Source organism: Parasteatoda tepidariorum, chromosome 7 (assembly GCF_982258835.1).
Source record: "Parasteatoda tepidariorum strain Cologne lab strain chromosome 7, Ptep-v5.0, whole genome shotgun sequence".
Taxonomy (NCBI): Eukaryota; Metazoa; Arthropoda; class Arachnida; order Araneae; family Theridiidae; genus Parasteatoda; species Parasteatoda tepidariorum.
The window spans coordinates 44,224,635-44,248,762 of NC_141761.1; the positions used below are offsets into that span (position 1 = coordinate 44,224,635).

A 24,128-nucleotide genomic window follows, 5' to 3' on the forward strand; every position below is an offset into this window, starting at 1 on the left:
CTCAGCACCTGGGTTGGCTGATTTACACCAATGTGGTTTAACCCATACGTATGTTTTTTTAAAAAAATAAATAACAGTATTTAATATAATTAAATTTTCAATTATTTATAAAAATTCTTCTAGGTTGATTGTAACATTGTTAATTGTAACCAGGGTTGGCAAGATTTTGCCACAGGTGAAAAAAACCATGGTAAATACCGGTAAAAACCGTCCTGGCAAAAACAGGTTTTTGCCAAGCAAATTGGCAAAAAGTGGCAAAAACCTATATTTTCCAAAATGAGAGGACAAAAACACATTTTTGATGCAAAATTATTCCTAAAATTGAAATATATACTATAAATATAAATAATTACAAAAAAATTAACAAAATTATTATTCCATAATTATTATTACATTATCATGTAATAATATATAATTTTAGTAGTTTAAAACATTATTGATTGGAAAAATTTGTGATTATTCTTTTTTTTCCAGTGAAATGAACTTATTTTAAATTAATATAACTATAATTTAAAACATAAAATATCTATCAATATGTGTAGTTAATTATTGTACAAATAATAATTTTTTATAATAAATAATAATATTATGCAAATAATAATATTTATTTATTTGTAAAAAAGCATTTATTTTAGGATTCTAAAATGAAAAGAGATCACAAACTTTCAATCTTTTAAAAATTATTACTATTATATTAATTATTAATATGTTAAAAATAATTTTTTCATGTAATGTATCAAAATTATTATTCCTTATGATTGATTTAAATTTGTTTCCAGTATTTTGTAATAATATTTTATCAGCAATTTAGATAATTTGTTTTTTGCCGGTTTTTACCAGTTTTTACCAGGTTTTTGCCACTGTCCTGGCAAAAACCCCTTTTTGCCGGCAAAAACTCCAACCCTGATTGTAACAATGAAAAAAGAGGAAATTTTCTTATATATTTTTTACAATTTTCAGTTAATTGCTTATTGGAATCTTTATTAATTCAAATTAACATAAATTGGCAATTTTAAAATGTTTAGGCTTACAAAGTTTTCCACAAAAATATCTTTGTTAAATAGCATTGGCATTTTGTCTGGAAAAAACCTATTTCTTCCAGGACAGTAGAAAAAAAAAAAAAAAAAAAAAAAAAAAAAAAAAAAAAAAAACGGAACAAACTGGACAAAATTGGAGAAATTGAAAATGACCAATACAGTTGCTAAATTATAAGTATTATAAGAATAACTCAAATTTAAACAAATTAAATTTATGGAACAGAAATTTTAAAGTCTATCATATTTACTTATTTATTAGTTTCAAGGAGAATTTTAAAACTTATATCATATTATTTAAGATTCAGTTTGAGAAATCATACTTAACATTATTTGATTATAAAAATTAGTATGCTATTTGTAATTAAGAATTCAATACGTGTGTTTAATAGTATCTATGCTTAGAATGCGATTTGTCAATTTACTTGTATTAATAAAATTAAGTTTTACGATATTCTGTAAAATATTAAAGAACTAGTTATTTGAATTTTTTTAGCATTTCAGTTTTTATTTATTTAAAAATGATACATCTAATAGTTTGAAAGCTAATACTGTTATTTAAACTAGATTTCAATTATAAACTGCTTAAATATTTTATATTTTTCTTTTTGAGAAAAAAAAGAGTTTTCTACTTGGGTTAGAATAGACCTATTTCTTCAGTTTTTTTACCTTCCCCATGTTGAAAAAACTTGTTTTTTCTTTATGTTAAATAATGAGAGTTATATGTCATGTAATAATTCATAATGTGTCTCAAAAATACTTAAAATAAAATAGATGTCCTCATGTTTTGTAATTTTTAAAAATAGTTGAGTAATATAATTAATGAAAGAATTCAAGTTTCTCAAAGTTTATTTTAATCTATTTGTTAAATGCATTATGTTTGCTACAGTCAAAAGTTTTTATTTATTTATTATTTTTTTTTTTAATAACAGGCACTGAACTTTTCGTTCTTCGCCATAGAAGATGCCGGAATTGTTACTCATTTAGCGTTACCCAGTGGGCACCTGTGAACCAAAGTCACAGAGGCGAGCAACGTTACCCACGCCATACTGCCACAAACCCGTTCATAGGGTGGGCCACATTCACACAACAGAAGACAACACAGAGAGGGAAACATCCATGCCCAGAGCGGGATTCGAACATGGGAATAATAATAAAAAAAATAAATTAGAAATCAAATTATTCCCAGTCAGAAGTATAAATGGGAATAATTTGATTTCTAATATTTTTTTTTTTTCATTTTCAGAATTACTTTCCGTCACCAGTGTGAATAAATTTGTATTGTATATATGCAGTATGTTTATATACAGTATCGCAATTTTCAAATTACATTTTTCATATCATATTTAAAAAAAAAAACTAATAAAGAAAAAAATATTAAATTCACTAAAAATATTTTGAAGTATTTTTTCCTTATTTATTTAATGCTGCATTATTGGGAGTACAAATTAGTTAGGTCCGTTTTCAAAAGAGGGCTTTGGCTGTTATGAATGTTTTATTGTGACAGCTGGTTTTGGTGGTTTCAGAGAAGTTAGACATCTGTCGATAGTATTCAGTTTATAGCATTTTGAGTTTCATACAAAAATGCTTTTCTATACTTTGTTGAATATGTCAAATTTTGTGGTAGTTAAGCAGCATTTGCGGGAGGTTTATGTTTGGAAGAAAATTGCAGCTGAAGTGCATCGAATGCTTGTAGTAGTTTATATGGTGACAATGCTCCAACTGATAAATCAGGTAGGGAATGGTTTCGATTTTTCAAGAATGGTGAATGATATTGTATACTATGAGCTGCTACAACCTGGCGATTCCATTACAGGTGATCGGTACGGGCTACAATTGACTCGTTTGAGCCCGTGCATTATGACACAAAAAAAAAAAAAAAAAAAAAAAAAAAAAAAAAAAAACAGCCGGAATACGAGCAAAGACATGACAATGTTATTCTTCTGCATGATAACGGTCGGCCTCATGTCGCAAAATTTTTTTTGGAAACGCTTAAATGGGATATTTTACTGCACCCGCCATATTCACCGGACATCGCTCCTTCTGATTACTGGTTGTTCCGACGGATGCAGCCCAATTTGGCAGGTCACCGGTTCACTTCTTTTGCAGAAATCGAAAATTGTCTCCTAACTTGCATCGCCTCAAAGGACGAGACATTTTTTTGAGATGGAACTCGAAATTTGCCTGAGAGTAGGGAAAAAGTAGTGGCCAGTGATGAACAATACTTTGATTAATCTATTCATTTAATTTGTTCTGAAATAAATGCATTTTGAAACACACAAAAAAAAAAAAAAAAAAAAAAAAAAAACGGACAGCACTAATTTGTACTCCCAATACATGAAATATTGTAAAATTTAAAGCTACATCATGCTAAAATAAATGATAAAAAAGTAATTTTTTCCCTATTATTCAAACAGGTAGTACTAAAATATACCTTTACTATTTAATGTGCTTTAATTTATGCCGTCATTCTTACTTTTTTGTTTCTTTTCATCATTTTATGAATTTTAAATGTTTTTTAAGTGAAAAAAAATATATTGTCTTATATATCTCACTCATTTATACTAAAATCTGCATTGATTCAATAAATAAAAAATAAATGTTTATTTCAGAATAATTAATTGTTATTAATGCTATAAATAGTATACAGCTAAATAAGGGCATGAATGTAAATAATCCGGAATTAGGACATTTCTTTATATACTAACAATCAAGGAGGTATACTAACTTTTACATGCATACACTTATAAAAAAAATAAAAACACTTAGATATAAAATGCTTATTTGTTTGTTAAGTGGGGTTGTATACATTTTTGTATCATGTTCATAAAGTTAAGAGTAAAAGTGAATACTTTTATATTCTTTATCAAAGTATTAGTCGATAGTTAAAAAAAATTCCATGAAATATTTTTGAATGGTTCAATTACTTTTAAATTTGGGCATAACATGTTATTTAACCTTTTAAATAAACCAAAAAAAAAAAAAAACTAGTTGAAACTGGTGCGAAAAAAAAATTGTTTTTCAATTTTGTCTAGCAATAAAAATTTAAAATGAATCTAAACTTCCCATTTTCAACTTTTTGTTTGAAGAAGAAACAGAGTTATAGAGTAAACAAAGAAATATTAATGCAGTACTTATCATTTTCATTTTTGTACTACTTATTTCCCTTAGCCAGAAAATTAAGAAAATTTTCTTACAATAGGAAAAGATTATAAAAAAAGAAAAATAATAAGAGAAGATTTATCCAGCAGCTCAAGAAAGTTTTACAACAGCTAATATCTATGTACAGTGTGTCAAAAAATTTTTCCGACCACTCGAAATAAATTTCAATCTAATGATCAGATCTTCATGTTTTAGGGTTCATTTTTAATGGTTCGAGGGACTGATTTCAAATATACAAATTATTTAGTGCAGGCAATATTTCAAGTTACAAAATCAGACACAAAAACATACTTTTTCTTTAAAAAAAAAAAAAAAAACTTTTTTTTCCGACGGATTTGGGCTTCAGACCCCTTAAAATTAGGGGGTAGCTGCAGTCTGGGAAATATGGTTCGAATGGCTTGGTCAGGAGAATGCTCCTAAGTTTTGACCCCTAAATGTTAATTTTCCTTTCTGTGTATTTCGGCATATCTCGAATTTTTTTTAAGTGAATTGACAATTTTTTGCACACAATTACAAAATTTGCTCATCCAAAAATAATTCCATGTAAAAAACACTTTTTGTAAATTTTATTCTTTTTTTTAAATTATTTTTCTAAATAATAGTAGAAAAAATTTGAAATTGTAAGGTATACAATTTTTTCACGTCATTTTAAAGTATATAATTTTTCATGGTAAAATACAAAATTTGAGAAAAATTGGTTGAAAAGTTCCAGAGAAAGTGAAATTTAAGAAAGTTGTATATTTAAAACTTGATTTCGCAAGAACTATTTAACCGACTTTGTTCAAATTTTGTATTTTACTATGTAAAATTTAATATTTTAAAAACACGAGAAAAATTGTATACCATACAATTCAAAATTTTCTCGACTATTATTAAATATATAAAAATAATAAATGTTTACTAAAATTTATTTTATTTATGGAATAATCTTTGAATAAACATATTTTATAATTGAGTGTAAATTTTTTTCAATTTGCTAAAAAAATTCTTAAGATATGGCAAAATATGCAAAAAATAAAACTAACATTGGATAGTCAAAATTTTGGACTACTCTACTGACCAAACCATGGGGACTATATTTCCCAGATTGCCACTACCCCCTATATTTTAAGGGTCAGAAATCCGAATCTTTTCCAAAAAAAAAGGTAAGTTTATTTAGAGAAAGTGCGTTTTTGTGCCTAAAATTGTAACTTAAAATATCGTCTGCTCTGAATAAGTAGCATATTTGAAGTCATCTCCTCGAACCATTAAGAATGAGTCCTAAAAGGTTAAGATCCGATCATTAGATCGAAAGTTATTCTGGGTACTCCATTTTTTTTTTGTCACACTGTTCAATACGCAGCTGAATGTTTGTTACCATTGATATGAGGTTAATCTGTCTAATAATCTAATGATAATAATAATCCACTATACAAATGATACCAAACTGAATTCCAAGAGTAGTTAACACCTGTTGCAAAAATGTTCTGGTACTGAAAAAGGCCCTTTGCAACAGGATTGGATACAGTCTTCATTAGGTTTCGTCCTCAAAATAGCTGATAGTGATACAGCTACAAAATCTCATCTATAATATATCTCATTGTGATGCCAGAATTGGCATACACATATTTATTTTCTATCTTTTAAAATATCCTTAATTACTTAAACTTATTTTTATTAATGGAAGAATTACTTTTAAAATAAATCAAAAACTTAATCTTTTTAAGCGAACATAAAATATTTATTTCTTCTCTTCCAGATCAATGTAACGGATACTTTCTTTTTATTTCATTATTATGCAGACATATAAATTCACTGTCGCCTCTAATCGAAAACAAAAACTATTTATAACTTTTGATTCTAATTTTCCAACGGCTAAATGTTTCGGTTGCATGGTTATAATAATTCACATAAATTTGTTGGCGACTCGTGATCGCCAAGGTGTTCTTTTAAACCCATGTGGATATGCTAGTTGGCTTTGTTTTTGGCTATGATATATTATGATAAATCGCCAAAATTTTGGATCTCCTACCCATACTTTCTCTGTCCGTTGAGAATAAATATATTCACTTTGAATTTCTAAATTGGTGAGGCTGGGACCCCCTTAGGGGCCTCCCAGTCTTAATTTTCTAACGGTCAGAAATGTTGTTCTGGCTTTATGATCTCTCAATAGAGAGTATTATTATTTCATCCCTTTAAGGGATTTCTTATTTTCAAGATATGGCCACTATCTGATTCAAATTATACTTAATAAAATCTAAATTTACAATAATGATTTGTACATTATTTCCTGGAAACTCAACTGTTATTGTTTTATTCATTCAATATTGGCCTAAATGAACATTTATATATACCACTATCAATCATACGGCTAATGACGGGGAAGCAATGATTTCCCTCATCATACTCATAAACTTAAATAAGAAAACATGCAGGAATGCATGTAGATGCAGAAAAACTGGCCGACACTGTTTATATTTTTCACACATTACAAAGAACAACTTAGCAAAAATGCAAAGCCAATTATTTAGATGAAGAAAGTGAAGTTCCTTCCCAAGATGAAAAGATAAATTATCAACTGAAGTGTCAGGGATTAGAAGCAATGGAATGTTCAGGGGTCTATTTAGAAGAAATTTGGGTCTGTTAACGGACCCTTCACAAAATATCTTTTCATCGAAACGGACCCTTCACGAAATATTATAACTTAAAATCGGACCCTTCACAAAATAATTTATCTTTTAATCGGACCCTTCAAAAATTTGTTTATCTTCATTATTGTTTTGTTAATCAAATAAACCCTTCCCAGGGGAAAAAAAAGAAAGACCAATGTAAACAAACTAAATTATTAAAATTCTAATTCCTAATTTATTAAAACTATTAACATTGTCAGTTATTATACTATCGTCAACAGCTTCTGTTGAAAGGTTATTCTCGAAAATTAATCTCTTTTACAAGGAGTTGCGAACGAGAATGAAACAAGAGACACTCGATAGACATTTACGCGTTATCGTAAATGGATCAGAAAAATTGACTGATGCTGAGTGTTCAGCTATTATAGATATTTTCAAATCTACTGGCAATAAACGTATATTGCTTTAATATTTTGTTAATTATGTTTTTTTGCTTTAATTCTAAGGCTAAGTTTGATCTAATTTCATTTATATTATGCACCTTAACCTCTTTGAAGTCAAAAAAAATTATAAATTCCAAATGTAGTATTCTAAGAAAATATTTATACTTCTACAAACATCGTGTGTACATTCTTTTTGATATTAAATAATAATTTTTTTTCTGTAAATAAAGAATTAAGCAACATATATTTTTTCATAAAATTAATTGATAAAATATTATGCAAATAAAAATTAAGTTCTGTCAATTTTTAAAAAAAAAAAAATTATAAATTTAAGAATTGTTTAATTTCACTTAATATCTAACACATTAGAAGTGATACATAACTAAGTTGTGTTATTTAAAATATGTGAATTGAAATTATTAAAAATGTGAGTGGTTTTGTTTCCATTATTCTTCCCAAATGAGTATTATAGGATAAATACCAAATATTTGTATGTTGCATCTCTACTTTAGTGACAGCAATTGCTGTTTATTTTTGAAAATTAAATTTTTTTAGATTATAATTTTACAGGGTTGAGCATAATCTTGTATCTATTTACAATTTAAAAACTCCTTGTAAAGGTTTTTTGCAATAACCGGACCCTATTTGCACAAATTCACAAAAACAGGACCCTGGTTGAAAGAATCTGAGTTAACGCTTACTTTATATTCACAAATTATGAGTATTTTTTTCACAATTTTACAAAAACTGGACCTTTCACTAAATGTCTGAACAGATCCCTGATATTACTCGGAGAGAATACAATAATTCCAGAATTTTTATTGTTAATGATTACAATATTGTAGTATTTAATGCACCAACGCGTATTTTTGGTAATGTATGACCTGCATAAAAAAGAATCTGGCGTTGTTCTTCCGTGTAGGCAAACTTAGTTTCCATGCCCAATAACTAATAAGTACTCTTCGTTCTCATTTGCAATAATTTTCATAATAACCTATGATATGACAGCAGCACCCATTCATTGATTTTATATAAAATAAGGAGGGCTCTATTTCAAAACATGCTTAAGGAAATTAAAGGTAAAACATTAGGAAAAAAATTTGGATCAATAATGATTCTGTGACACAATAGCAATGTGAAATAATCATTTATGACAGTATCTTTAATTGTAAACTAGGTATTTGTTAAGGGGAAAGAGCCATATGGTTACCTGTTTATGCGAACTGAATTTACCAAGGCATTGAATGAAATTCACCTGTTGTTTCACATGGAATAAATGAAAGAAAAATATATAGCCTTGCCTTATCAGAGGGTGAATTAAATATTAAATTAACTTTTTAAGTTAACCTCATTCTCTAATGTTTCCTTAAAATTTATTCCGTGTGTCATTGCATGGAAGTTGTCAAAACGTGGCAATTATCACAGCACCTAATACCTATTATCGCAATATCAGTAGCACCTACAACCATTGATCTGAATAATAGTTAGGCAAATTCTTCTTTGGCATCATTGAAACAGATATAACAGCTGTTTAGTTCAAAGGTGTCTTTAAACCAGGATTTGCAATTAGAATTTATTATAGACTATTTTCATAGATCAAAAATAGGTAAGTAAATTAAAACTATTTTTAGCATATAATTAATTTTTACAACTATGATTTAAACTGAATTTTTAAATTATGAAAAATCTCTAGACCTTAATTTTAGCAATAATATGCTTTCAATCTTCATTTAGTCAGTGGAAGTAATTTAAAAGTACATTAAAAATATTAATATGTCACAATAATATGCTTAGAAATATTTTATAAGGTTAAATTAAACAATTTCAATGAAAATAACTGGAAGATTTTTAAAAGCATTATCTAAGAATCTAGTTTGATAAAGAATATAAATAAGTCATTAAATAGTTCAAAAATAATTTTCAATGAACAAAAGGGATTTCATTGTTATTTTAAAAATTAAAAAGAATAGTATCGGGTTAATTTACAGAAAAATATCACCTTATTAAAGGTGTCGGGGTGTAAAAGGAGAAATAACTGGTTTTGCAATTAGAATTAATTAAAGTTTTTTCAATTTAATGAATAGTTATAGGAAAGTCATTTTTTGATGATCAATACAAAACGTCACGGTACTTATTGATTGCTTAGCATTTTAATATTTTCATAACCATTTAAACAACAAATAAATTTCAATACTGTTAAATTAATCACAGGTACCAAAAACAACTTACTAATGACTTTGTACTCGATATTAATTATCTTCACTCATAATCTTGTTTTGAAAATTTCTGAAAGTAATGTTCTTGTTTCCCTTCTTGGTCGGGGAGAGATTGCCAGATAATTTTCACAGTTTTAAATAATTATTGAAACAGGATTATTTTTAAATTTTTTTTTAATGATGGTAATATTTTATTTGAATTCATGATATCACACTATTTAAAATTAAGAAATAAATGAATTAAAAAAGAAAATTAATAAATCATTTTTTTTATGGTTTTACTTTTCCATGGCATCAATGCAGCAAAAAAGAAATACATGTAGAGCAGAATTGAGCAGCCGGATATGATCCTTATTAAATCTAAACATTGAAAGTGAAGAAAACTAAAGGATCACCACCGAATTTTTTCAACTTTTGGGTTCAAAAAATGTTTAGTACCTCTTTAAACTTTTCGAACTTGTTATGATACTTGATGGCCAAGTTATGAACGATGTTTTTCAAAGAGCAGCATCATTAAATGTAGAAAATACATCGGATGGATTATGTTTTGATGTAATCTTTCTGTTTGGTAGACTGAAAATTTGACGATTATTGTTAATGCTTCTGTCACGTCTTCAAAAGAGCTTCATGAAATAGAAAAATTAAATGCTAGAAAATTTTTAGTTGACACTGTTTCTAATTAAGTTGTTATTATTGATTGTTGAATTGCAAAAACTTTGTTCAAAATGTCTCGATTTTCGAATGTTGCTGAGCTTTTCCCTTCAAAGCTGAGCGCTGTAGTGTTCTTCGCATATATAGCTTTATTTGTTAATCAAGGTTTGCATTTATGCATTACTATTAACATTTATTAGTATTAAGAAAAATGGTTAAAGTATAGAATTTGGCGCTCCTTAAATTGGGTACTGTACCTTGAGGCTTTAACTGAACATAAAATTTTTCGTTTTCCTATTATTTTTTATATAGATTTTAAATTTTTGAAAAATATATTCTAAAGTCATTTTACCTGTTTTTTGAGATACATAAAAAAAAACCCCCACCTAAATAAGAGGGGACCCAAATGCAAATTTAATATAAATGGTTTCATAAAAATATATAATGGTTTCATAGAATGTGTTGCATTTCTGAAATGAGCAAATTGAGAGGATATTACACCAACTACAATCGCTTAGGTGCCAAATAGATTTTAAACTTGCAAATTTTAAAATAAAAAACATAATGATATTTGCCCTGGGATGGCTAAGAGTGATACTTTTCTAGTTGGTGCCTTTCTGTTATGTTTTTTTAAAAAATTTTTTTTTAGTTTCTTGTAGTCCATACCCGGAAATCACCAAGATTAGATTATTATTTTTTTGCCACAGATCACAATATGGGAATCTCTCCCGAATTGATTTTTTTTTTGTTGCTAAGGCTTTGTTTTTTTCGTTAATCTACCTTATACTATATAAAATTAATTGAGTAAAATAATATTCAGCAAATTCTTTTTGAGTAACTTCTGTATGGTGGGAGACATCAAGCATTATAGACAGACATGTTAATAAAGCAAACATGAAACTTAATGTGATTGCATATATAAATTATAACTGAGAAATTTAATTAGTTATGTATCGACCAAGTTTAAGAATATTTTTCTTAAATATGTACATATCTGTGTATTTAATAGAATTTCTTTAATTTCATTGAATAGTAATAGTATTAAAAGTTAAAAATTAACTCATTAGTATTGTTTGGGACTCAAATTTTCTTTTAAAATAAGCTTTACATTAGAAAAATTAATTTTTACGAAAAATATTTAAACACATGTAAATATATATTTAGAAATAAGGTCTATTCATAAAGATTTTCAGTCAACAATATTTGATATTGTGGATTTTGAAGACACATATTTACCAAATTTTGTGTGATTTTTGTGCATCAAAATTTTCTCTTTTACCTTATAAATTTGAGAAAAACCACTATTTAGTGAATAATATTAAATCCGATATTTACTAATTATTTCTACAATTGGAAAAAAAACTTATTTTGCTAGTTTAGGTGAAAAAGATTTGATTGTGTCCAAAAATTTTTTTTTAATGCTTGATGAAACTACCTCCGACCAAAGCTTCTAAAAATACAGCCGAAAAATTTTAAAAACGTAGGATTTTCAGGCTCATCATTTCAAATTTTTAAGAAATCATTTTTTATAGATTCTATATCTCATTAAAAATAAAGTTATTACCATTGGGATTAATTGAATCAATTGACAGACTATTTACATGTGCAACTGAAATTAAATTATTAATTTATTGGAACCTATGATAGTTATTCTGGTGCCAAAATTGATAATGAAATTCCTAATTAAACTTACTTTTTCCAATGCTTTGAATTATTGCACAGTATTTTCTTCTCTTCGTAAGATTAACAGACTTTCTATTATTGTATTTTCTATTCTATTTTGTGTATTTTTAGCTGCTGTATCAAAAGTGTTCAGTTTTTAATTTGGGATATTTTTGTTGAGCTCTTTATTAAGGGTGTTCCATTAAGTAAATAGTAAATTGTTTTGTTTTGTATCTCGATATTAAAAAGGATGCCTAAATGAATGAATAAAATTTTTAGTCCTGATGAATTAAGTTGAAATATGACTATACAGGGGAAAGCCTGATATTCAGACGTTTTTTTTCCGGAAATGTCTATTTTTTGACAATTTTTAACAACCAAAATAAACAAATCTCTTTTCTTTTTTCGAAAAAGAAGAAATTATTTTTTTCAGACAAGAAATTGATTGTAAACAAGGGTGTAGTGGGGCCGAAACTCACTAAAATGATGTTCCAATACTTTTTTATTAGCCGAAATGTCTATCTGGAACTATAATTTGAGTATTATACGTTTTTATTTTATTCAGAAATTTTTATTTTTCTCCATAAAAGGCTAAAGTCAAGTTAAGAGTATTAATGATTTTTCTTTCCTTAAATAGTTCACACTAACTACACCATGCTAATTTAAATAGATTATCAGCAGAATATCTTGAAAGACCATTGAAATCAAGCTTGGCAAGACTCGGGCATTTCCCGTAATATGAGCTGTCTATATTATGCAGGCCAGCATGACCATAACCTCTTCTTTTGTTTAAGATACCGAAGCATTTATACAGCTTTCTCTTAGTGAAAACTTTAGTGAGAGGAATAAAATATTAGCATTAATGATGCTGAATATTAATAGTATTTGAAAGAAATACTAGTTGGCCTGCTATATTTTCATTTAAATTATATATGTTTTTATTAAAAAAAATACTTATTTATGTTCTTTATAGATTTATGATTATATAGGATTTATTTATTTTTGTAATTTAATTTGAAGCTTGTTTTTTATGTTATCTTGTTTTGTATATCTGTGCTGATGATTCATATCAAATTTAAAAAAAAAAAGAAAAGAGAAACATATCTTTATTCGAGAAAGGAAAGGTACAAGTCACCCTCTGCGTACTTTTTCATAGCCACGATTACCCCTGTGATCTATTCATTGACGCATATATAATTATCCCTATGATTACACGAAACATTTTTGCGTCAGAGCTCATTAAATCAATAAGAAAACGATGTTTGAAAATTGCCCTTTATTTTTTATTTATTTATTGTTTTTTAATTGAATAATGCACGTTTAAATCTTGGTTTATACTTTGAAGACCTATTATCTGAAAAAATTCATTTTCTGGACTTGTGGAAGTTCCAACCATTCAAAATAAAGGGCTTTCCATTGTATATGCTCAATTATGTATGTAGGTCTGTCATAAATGATCTTTTGTAATAAGTACTTAGTAACTGCACTGCATAAAATAATGCTAAGTAATAATAATGCTATTTATTTTTTTAGGAATTCTTGTTACAGCTACTAAGGAAAAGACATCTTCATATGCTTATAGCACAGTAACAGTTGTTATGTTAATTGAATGCATAAAGCTTGTATTTTCTTCTGTTATGTACATTCAAGAGTAAGTGTACAAAATCATTTTAAATTATCTTTGCCATTGTCAGAATAGTATTTTTATAATTAGTTCACTAAATAAATATGTCTCTGATATAAAATATTCTAATATTTTCTGAAGCATACATATCAAGCCTTTCTTTGGAATTGTTCTGTTCTTAGTAGGTTGATTTTTTTCCTTGCTAAGCATTTTTAATGCATTTTGATTTATGCCACTTTTGTAAAAATTTTGCAACTACAAACATATTTTGCAACGTTATGACAAGAAAATCTCCATTTTGATTACTTCATACTTGCATATTTGCTTGTGGCCATTCTTTCGCCGCACCATTTTTATCATTTATATAATTTATTTTCGAGGATAACCTATGATTTTATTTATATTATTCCTTGTTTTTTTCTTCTTCTCATAACATGTTCAAACTGGGTATTTTAAAATTTACCAAAAAAATTTTTTTTTCCGGTTTAAAATTCAGATTTCAGTTATTTTCAGCATGTTTATGAAACTTGTCCATGACATTAAAAATACAAAATTTCAGTCCCCCCCCCCCATTCGTTTCCAAGTTATACAATTTGGAAAATTCACTTATCTTTTATTGTTTATAAATTTTAAACAGCTGTAATTTGTAACACGGTTTTGCTAATTTGAACAGAAAATGTTTTTTTTAAAGGAAACTAAATTTAAATCTTCAAAAAAATTATTACTGTGAATTTAGTTATTTATTAATTTTTGTTGACAATTTTTTTTTATTTAGTTTTTTTTTTTAATAATTTTTTTTTTTTTTTTTTTTAGTCTGTGTAAAATTTTAAAATGGTATTCTATGCAATTATAAAGAATAAATATTTTAGAATTAAACATTGATTTGAATCATGTAGTAACCTAAATATGTTACTCTCTTTCAAAATTGTTCTTAAATAACACGTAATATAGTTTTCAGTGCATGATTTGTCTCTTAAGTTAGAAATTTTTTTTAATATTTTTTTTTACTTTCCCATAAAAATACCATCTTGAAGTTTGGTACTAATTATTCAAATGAAGTTAAAATATATCTTTTTAGAAGCATAGCAAATTTCAATTTCGAAAATTTAAATTAAATTTTTCATTATTTTTTAATAATAATTTAGCTGTATATTATGTATTTTATAAAATGCCATTAAAAACTGAACAAAATGATACATTTTAGCTCTCTAGGTCAATTAGTTCTCTAGTTATTACTGTTTAAAAGTTATAAAACTGCCAAAAATTTGCACATTTCTAAAAATGCATAACTTGGAGACACACGATTTAAAAAAAATCTGAAACTTAGTATTTTTTATGTATTCTGTTCATTCAGCCTATGAGCTAAAAATAAATTAAACTACAAAGACATAACATTTTGACCATTGGCTAATTTAGTGTGGAATCACCCTTCACCCAAGTATCTTTATTAAAATGTATTGTTAGTTTCCATTTTAAAAACAATTGTACAGTACAGGACCCGTTATCCGGAAATCAGAAAACCGGAAAACCAAAAAACCGGAACGAAATTCGATAAATTTTCTCGCCATTTTTTTAAAAAAAGAATTTTTTTTGATCATAAGATTTTAGGATTTTTCTTTCTTTTTTGAAAGATTTTTACCTTACCATCATTTTGGAAATAATCATTATTGTATTACTTCATCGTTTTTTCTTCTTTTTAAGATTATTTTCAAACACTTTTTTTTAAGTTGGGTTTAACAATAAAAAAAACGGCTTTTTGTAGCGATTCAGAAAACCGGAAAAATCAGTTATCCGGAATAGCGATGGTCCCGACCGTTCCGGATAATCGGTTCCCTACTGTATCAGATATGAAATAATTTAAAGGAAAAGTCTAACTTTTCTTTTCAGTTCTGTAAATTTTTAATATGGTCAAATGATAGTAATAATATTTGTAGTTTCTTAACATTGTCATTATTTATTTATTAATTTTTAAAAAAGAAGATACAATTGTTATTTAGCTATAAATTTACATTTTGATGTTTTACTATAAATGTTCCTTTTTTTTTTTTTTTTTTTTTACTCTTTGAAATTTATAAAATTCTTAAATTAATTTCAAATTATTTTGACATTACAAATGGGCAAAATTGATTGTGACAAGAAAAAGTATAGATTTCTTTATAACTTGAATGCTTTGATTTTAAAGTTTTCTTTTGTTTTTTAAGTCAATAAAATTAATTCTTCAATGTCTGTCTCCTGTCCCCATATAGTGGTTATTCCAATCAAGTTATTATTGTTTATATTAAATTATAATCTTACTATTCAGATTTACATTTTTATCTTATGTTTGAAGAAAAAACAGCTTTTAAAGAAAAAAAAATTCTTTGAATAATTTCTTTCTCTCACTCTTTTTAGGTTTTCAATCGGAATGTTCTTTGATTCTATTGTTAAAAATGCCAAAGGTAAATTATTTTTGTTTTACAGTTAGCTGAAACTGGGAAAAAATAGAATTCAAATAAATTAAGTTGGTTATAGTTCTTTAATTGCATTTAAAACTGTATTTTCAATAGAAAAATATTTAACTGTTTCACGAGAAATCTTAAATTTTTTTTTTTTTTACAAAAGAAAATAAAAACAAAACTGTTTAATTTCACACCTTGGAAGTATAAAAGTTTGTAGTAATTACTCAACATCAGGGTTGATATTCTGGTAGAAACTTATTTTTTCTAGACATTGGACAAAACTAAGAGAAATGGAAAAAAGTGGATGAATTGGAAGTAACTAAAAATAATTAGGACAATTGTTTTGTGTAAAAATATTGTAAGAATGTTTTAAATTTAAATAGTTTAATAATTATTATAATAATTATATTTAATATTATAACCTGAATTAGCAAAAATAGTAATTTTTCTTTTTAAAAAAATTCGAAATTCAGATATTTTTTATTTATTTTTATATTTGCAAGCCAAATCATCTGGTGAAAGGTATTAATAATACTTATTTTTTAAAAACAATATAACTGAAATAGTTAATATTTCTGATCAAAATGTTTGAAATTATTATGTAATTATTACTAATCAATCACTGAATAAATTGACTCATTTTTATTCATTATGCCTTTCATTGATAACTTTTTGTCATTATTATCTAAAAAAAAATCCACAGATTTGATTCTGACTATCTTAGTTTTTAATTTAAAAAAATAGTCGAAGATAGGGTTCAGATTAGCTGAGTTCTAGTGCACATAATTGATCATCTGGGTGACTAAAGTTAGGATAATCAGTGTTCTATTATTTATATTATATTTATATTTATTTTATATATTTTTTATTTTATTATATTTTATATTTATGTTGTATTTTATATTCAAATTGGATATCTATCTGTCTATCATGTTTACCTTGTCTTAAGGTTTCTATTTATTATATGATGAATGCTTTTATGTATAGTTTAAAATTGCTTATTAAAATACATTTAAAATTTTTTATTTCAGTGTTATTGCTATACTTTGTTCCTGCTTTTTTATATTGTTTATATAACAATTTGACTTTCATTAATCTCTCCATATTTGATCCAACCACTTACTTCTTGTTGATGCAAATCAGAGTTGTGATTACTGGAATTGTATTTCAGGTATCATAATTATGTTTATTAATAAGTAATCTTTATATATTATTTAAACACATGAAAATAGTTACAGACATGTTTTAAAACTGCTTTTCACGAAAAGAAATTATATTTGCTCAATAATAGTTATTAGTCATTAATTTTTTTTTTAAGGAGTATTATTTTTTTTAATTGTGTAATAGTTTAAAAGATCAATATAAATGTAAGGGTATGGCCACAGATTATACATATTAACACAATTGTTGTATATGTTTCATGTTTATATGTACAATTTGTATTTTTGTTAACAGCTATCAACTTTCTGTTTGAGAAAAACTTTTCATGTATTTTCAGAGCTTTTTAAATATGTTGTTATTGAAAAATTAAATTTACTGTTGAATCCTGATAATCTGAGTCCATCAATTAAAGTTAAAAAAAATTGATTCATGTATTATTATTTATTTATTAATTTTTGAGCAAATTATAGAATCTTAGAATTGTGGAAAAGGAAGTATCTATCTTAAGAGCAAAATTTTTAAAATTACTTGCAAACATGTGCTTACTAGACATAGACATATAGTAATAGGTATATAGATAAAATTTAACTTTGTTTTTTATTGTACATGCATTGCGTAAATAGCTTTTCTGTAGATGAAAAGGAGGAACTTACTGATAAAACAATAATAAAGGATTTGAATATGGATTATTTTGTAATGCATGGCATTTATTTTATCTGTATATAGACTCTTTTTATATTAAATTTTAAATTTTTTTTTTAAAATTTAAATTATTTTGTGATAAGCAAAATCTGATGAATCTGTATATGAATCAGTAATATGAACTGGCACTTTTCACATACAACTTAAATTATGGCTATACTGAGATTTGATAAGCAAAAGTTATAATTCTTTGCCGATTTTATTAATGATTTTCTAGTACTTTACAGTTTCACAGTACTAACAGTACGCCCAAAATTGTTACAAAGGTATAATTTGATAGACAAATATGATATGCATTATAACATGATAAAAAGTGCTTTAGTAACTCTATAAAGAACTACAATAATATAATATTTGTCCTACAGATTTAATGCACCATTAAATATATACTTAAATGATAGTGACAAAAATCCTTTTTCCTAAGCATAAGCACAAAGAACAAAGATTAAAAATAAGTATAAATGCTTCACAATTATTAAATTACCTCCCTAAAATGTTAAAAAGAAAAATGTAATTCAGTCACTTTTCAATTAAGATATTTTTTCGTAGGTCCTTTTCAAAAAGCAATTGAGTAAAAAACAATGGATCTCCCTACTTCTCCTGACTTTTGGATGTATTGTGAAGCAAATGCACACCAAGCCAGTTGCTCCTGTTGATGAAATCTCTTTAACACCTCATAAGGAGACATATCCTACTATTTACTTCTGTCTCATTCTAGTGCAGGTATTATATTTCTCTATATAACATGAAAAGATTATTATCTAAAACCATTTCCCATTCTTATAAATGAAATCTTATTGAATGGAAAAATCATATGTTGGGATCCTTAATTAACTAAAAAGATCTGAAAGTTTGTATCTAACATCATAATAAACTTAATAAAAGTTCCTCTGTAAATTTTTCTCTTAAACAGTATTTTTATTCTGTGCTATTTTGATTACATAGATATTTAATATACCTGAAGTTATCTTCTACTATTTTTTAACTTATACTTTTGTTATTTAGTTATTTTTGTTATATTTTTATTAAAATTGAATGTCACAATCATGACAATCTTGTTTAAAATTAAAAGCTTGAAACTAAGCGTTTTGTTCCTCTATTATATTATGAAGCTATTCTTTGATAATAATTAATTAATAGAAAAATGCGGAAAACCACATAATTTGCATTTTTGCAAAATATGTGTAAACAAATCTGTATTATAGAGGAATTCATATCTTGTTTTTTTTTTCTTTTTTAAAATTAATTTTTGTTTTGGTATTTTTGACATTATGATATGATGTATTTATTATTATACTTGATGTTAAAAAAAATTTCTGGTCTTTTTAAAGGTGTTATTTACTTTTTTGTATTTTAAATTATTTCCAATTTTTTGAATATTTCAAGTCAGTGTATACATTATTATTTTTTTTTTCAAACTGTGGAAAAAATATATTGATAATGTATTCTGTATTGTATATGTTTTTATTGTTTTAATTAAAATTTTGAAACTTTTTTTTACATATAAAATTAAGTTTTGTTTATATATGAACATTTCAAATGATTTTGAGTGTTTATTTTTTTATTGTTTAAGTTTATATATATATATAGCATGATAAATAAATACAAAAAGAAAAAATCACGAAGAAAATTAAGAAATTAGGCATAAGCTGTTAGTAAATAGGACTCGTAAAATAAGTTCGAAATGTCGAGAAAAAATTTAAAAAGTTTCAGAACAATGAAAAAAGAGAAGAAAAAGGAAAAAAAAAGAAAGAAAATGGGTAAAAAAAAAAAAAAAATTAATAAAAATCTGGATATAATCTTTTCATCAGCTCACACAATTATATCCGTGTATATATATGAATTTTTCACTTTTGCTGATTTATTTTTCGATTGAAAGAAACTTTTTGAAGGAAATAACTTGTTTTGTGAAGCATTCATGTTATGTTTAATATAATCTAAAACATTTACATTTGATCTTAGGTATATTTATATACCTTGTCGCACAGGCTATTAACTCTTTGCTAATTATGACTCTGCTGCATATTTTTTATTCATTAACTAAGTTATTTATAATAGTCTATTAATCTGTATATTTAAAGTTACATTGAAACTTGTTTAACTAGTTTGTCAGATAAAACTAAGCTATTTCATCAAAAAAATTTCTCCAAAATGAATGAATGAATCAGTTATGTGTAGTTAATACCTACATCCTCTATGCTGCACTCATGCTGTCAATGATGCAAAAATTTTTCTTACTTATACACTCAACTCATTATAGAGACGAATTTCATTAAATGTTTTAAGTCAAACAGGTTATCAAATATTTAGCAATTTTTTAAGAAAAATTTATGACCACTATGTATGTTATCTAGTTTCTCTGCATTCTTTAATGCCAAATTTATGTGCAGCAATGAGAAAAATTTTATGTGATTAAAACTCAAAGGTAAAAATATTATCATTAATGATACCATGCACAAAGATGTTACCATTATCATTAATTATCTTATATCTGTGTTATCAATATATCTGTGGTAAGATTATTTTAAGTTTTACAGTGATTGATTAATTTTGGGATACTGCAATTTTCTCATTCATAACACTATATAATTTTGAAAATTTTTTTAATACTGTTTTTTTTCTCACGAGTTTAGAAATTAAAACAACCAAATTAAAACAAATTTGCATATTCAAATAAGTTTGTAATCTCAATTTAAGTGTTTTCCAAATGCAAAATTACATTTTATTTGTTTATGAATGGCATTTATCTATGATGCTTTCATAATAATCTGCAATAATATTTCAGAAATAAAATATTTGGTAAGATATATTTCACAAATTAAAATTCCAGTACTTGCCTGTAGTGCAATATCTTTTGGGGTTGTTAAGAAATATAATTGTGCAATAAAAAGTTCAATTCATAACCAATAATTTGTCAAAAAGTGCAAAAAGAATTGTAATTGCATGTTTATTTTTTCTCTCATTCCTTTTTAATTTAATCATTTTATTTGCTTCCATTGTTTTGTCACTAAACAAGGGCTCGCATCTGTGGACAAATAATGCGTACAATAAATTACTCAAAAAAACAAAAAAAGAAAATAAATAAATAAAAAGTAAAAGAATGTAATACTGAAGGGATTAAAAAATAGTTTTAAGATGACAGGTTAATGAATACCTGACTCAGAAATGGCTTTCAGGGAATACAGAAAACAAGGTTGGAAAGAAAAACATTATTTTATTTATTTATTTATTTTTGTTTAAACCAGATTTTTTAAACAATATGTTGGGCAATATTTTAAGCCTTTAATTGCAGTTCACTTAACAATTCCAATATATTTCATAGCATTTTACTATTCTATTTGACTATTAACTAATGCTTTCAATAACAATTCAAAAATATCTACTTTATTCTTTAAATATGCTTTTATATTCCTTTACAACTCCATATAATCTGCAAATAAAAACTCAACATTTCAATTTTATTTTAGTCATATATATTAAACAGTGATTTCTCCCCTTCCTAGTCCATAATAATAGAGCTTTAAGTTTAATAATATCAAGAGTTTGTTGCAAGGCTCTTAGGATTTAAATCATGATTAAAATTACAGTTTAAATCGCTTGATTTTTAAAAAAAAATATTGATTTAAGTCTATTGATTTTTTTTAAAAATCAATCTTCATTTAAAAATATTTTCATACATTTTTATTGATAAATATATTCATTAGGGTTGTGATTCTTTTTAAAGTCTGATTTCATTGATAACGGAGATTTCATCCAAAAAAGTAATTAAAAAATATGCTTGTAGATTTTTATATTTCTAAATAGACTAATAAATAAATAAAATTAGAGGTTAAAGATAAGTATGGCTTGAAATTGTTTAATTATATTTTCCTATTATCTGTGTGTGAAATAATTTGCTGGTCATAAATGTATTTTGATACCCATTTACGTTTTCATTTATTTCAATTAAGTGTTATTAAAACTTATTAAATACTTAATTTTTGTATATCAATAATGAAGAAAGACTTGTTTTGCTCGAAGTAGGTGAAAATAATAAATATTGTTTTAAAAGCAACTTGGTCAAGCTGAGATTTTTTTTAAAAATATGGCCAGTTGAAAAAGAAGAAAAAAAAAGAGAGCAATGAACTGATTGATTATCCTTTTTTTCTTTCTAATCAATACATATAAATCATTTTTTAAAAATTATGTGATATGTCCATAATATTCTAAGATCATAGATCAGTAAGCTGTTTTTGCACTTAAAAGTGGAATCAGTATTTTTTGAAGATATTTTTAGTTTTAATGTTTAACACTTGTCTATTTTATTTTCTTGGTATAGAATATATGAATATATTATACTATTTCTTTTTTAAATTATAAATTATATATTCAGTTTTTCATTGTTACTTATTATACTTGGCAATGAATTGTAAGTATTATACTTTTTGCTCACTAGGTATTTTGTTCCTGTTTCGCCGGAGTTTACAATGAATATTTGCTGAAAGACGTAGGAGCTGATGTCCACCTGATGATGCAAAATGTTTTTATGTATCTGGATTCTATTGTATGTAATTTCATTGTAATGCTTCTGAATGGGGAGGCTCAAACAGCCTTCTCACAGGATTCACTCTCTTCAGTATTTAAACCTCTCGTTATTGCAGTGATGATTAATGGATCAGCCTGTGGTATTGTTACATCAGTTTTCTTGAAAAAGTTGAACTCAATCTTGAAAACATTTGCAGGTGCTCTTGACATTATATTCACTGCCACTTTGTGTTGGATTATATTTGGTATTCCAATAGACATTTACACTGTAATTTCGATTGCGATTGTACTGTATGCAACTTATTTATACTCTCAAAATCCAGTAGTGAACAAAGGTCGTTTGGATGCTGGACATGAAGAAAAGAGTAAAGATACAGAAAAGCTGCTAGTTGAAAACAATGTGTAAAATGGGTGAAAAGTACTTTTTCTAGTCAGCTTTGTACATTAATAGATTATATATTTGAAATTTATTTTAAGAAAATAATTATTTATTTAATTTATGAGTTATAAATGTTTTTTCAGGTAACATATTTGAGCAGGCATTAAATTTACTAATTATATGTAAAGGTATTTTCTGGAATTAATTTCTTAACTAAATTATCATGAACAAATATCACACTTTTAAAAGAATGTAATACTTTTAATTTATTAATTTAGAATCACCATTTACTGTTTTAAATCCTAGTAAACTGAAAATCACTTCAACTTTCTTGTTTCCATATAAGTCTTATTAAAATTTCCAACTTTAAGATACTTTTTCTTAGAAACCAATCAAAAAACTTTTTTTTCTTCTTAGAATCCTCTATTTTTCTAGAATACTTTTAACACATTGATTTTAAATGTAACTCCAGTATCATCTTTTAAAAATTAAAAGATAAATCCTGTTATGCTTGTTTGACTCTTTTGATTAAAAGTTGTGAAACAATTGTACTTTTTCCTTCTTTTTTTTTGCACAAAATTCCTTCTAAGCAACCAAATTACCAATCAAAATTTATTTAACTTTGTTTTAGTTTAATCAAAATTGCATCAATGTGTGTGAGTGTGAAGATGATACAAAAGTGTAATAGTATAATAACTAATGCACTTGAATATGTATATTTATTACATTAAAACTCCATTTAAATAATAAATAAAAATTTAATACCTCTTTAATTGTTCGTACATATAGAAATCTTGTAATTCAACATTAATTACTTAGCTATAATTATTTAGCAGAACACAATTTGAAGCAGTAATATCAATTAGTTGTCTTAAGAGAAATATTTATTGCTTATTAATTATTGAATCAATACGAATTTTAATATTAATGAGCATGAAATATTCAAATCAAAATATTTTTTAATTGAAACATATTACCATTAATAGAATGATAATGGTTTTTTGTCATTATGCTATTGTCTATTATTTAGCTTTAAATTGTATAATATTTTCATTGACATGTTGCATTATAAATAGGACAAAAATATTTTAGATGAATTTAATATTTTTCTGTAATAGATTTTTATTAATGTAATATGAAAAATTTAATTTGAAAATTACAATAATGTAATTATATAGCAATTATATAGCATACACCATACAAATATATTTGCTCTGGTGACTGAAAATAATTCTAAAATTAAACTGAAAACACAAAATAAAAAAAAGCAATTATTTCTCATTTATATTTTTGACTGTAGCTAACAATGTATTTAATAAGTAGATAAAAATAAGCTTTGAGGAACTTGGAACTCTTTCAATAATTAATTACATTATCTAACTTTAAAAACTACAGAACATGAGCAGTTTATTATATTTTGAACATTTTTAAGAGACATTATGACTAAGTTTTAAATTTGCTGACAAAAGTTAACAATCAGGGATGGCAAGTTTCTGCCTCACTAGGAAAAGCTCTCTGAAAAA

General features: G+C 25.6%; 2 protein-coding genes across 10 annotated transcripts in view; one reads left to right on the forward strand and one right to left on the reverse strand.

The window, feature by feature from the left end:
* Positions 1–10,159, reverse strand: part of unc-104 (kinesin family member unc-104) — an 85,390-nt gene extending 75,231 nt beyond the window's left edge. For all 8 annotated transcript variants that reach the window (XM_087167761.1, XM_087167766.1, XM_087167756.1 and 5 more), the window contains exon 1: positions 9,478–10,159. The gene's annotated coding sequence lies outside the window, so the exon portion shown is untranslated. The remainder of the gene's footprint in view (positions 1–9,477) is intronic.
* Positions 9,811–23,872, forward strand: senju (UDP-galactose transporter senju). Of its 2 annotated transcripts, none has more exons than XM_016069242.3 (6): positions 9,811–10,280; positions 13,311–13,428; positions 15,793–15,839; positions 16,871–17,010; positions 18,252–18,425; positions 22,138–23,872. In XM_016069242.3, the coding sequence occupies exons 1-6, from the start codon at positions 10,190–10,192 to the stop codon at positions 22,630–22,632; spliced, it is 1,065 nt and encodes a 354-aa protein (XP_015924728.1). In that variant the 5' UTR covers positions 9,811–10,189; the 3' UTR covers positions 22,633–23,872. The 2 variants fall into 2 exon arrangements, with proteins under 2 accessions (XP_015924728.1, XP_042903497.1); XM_043047563.2 differs by having other exon boundaries at positions 9,879–10,016; positions 22,138–22,696.
* The last annotated feature ends 256 nt before the right edge of the window (positions 23,873–24,128 follow it).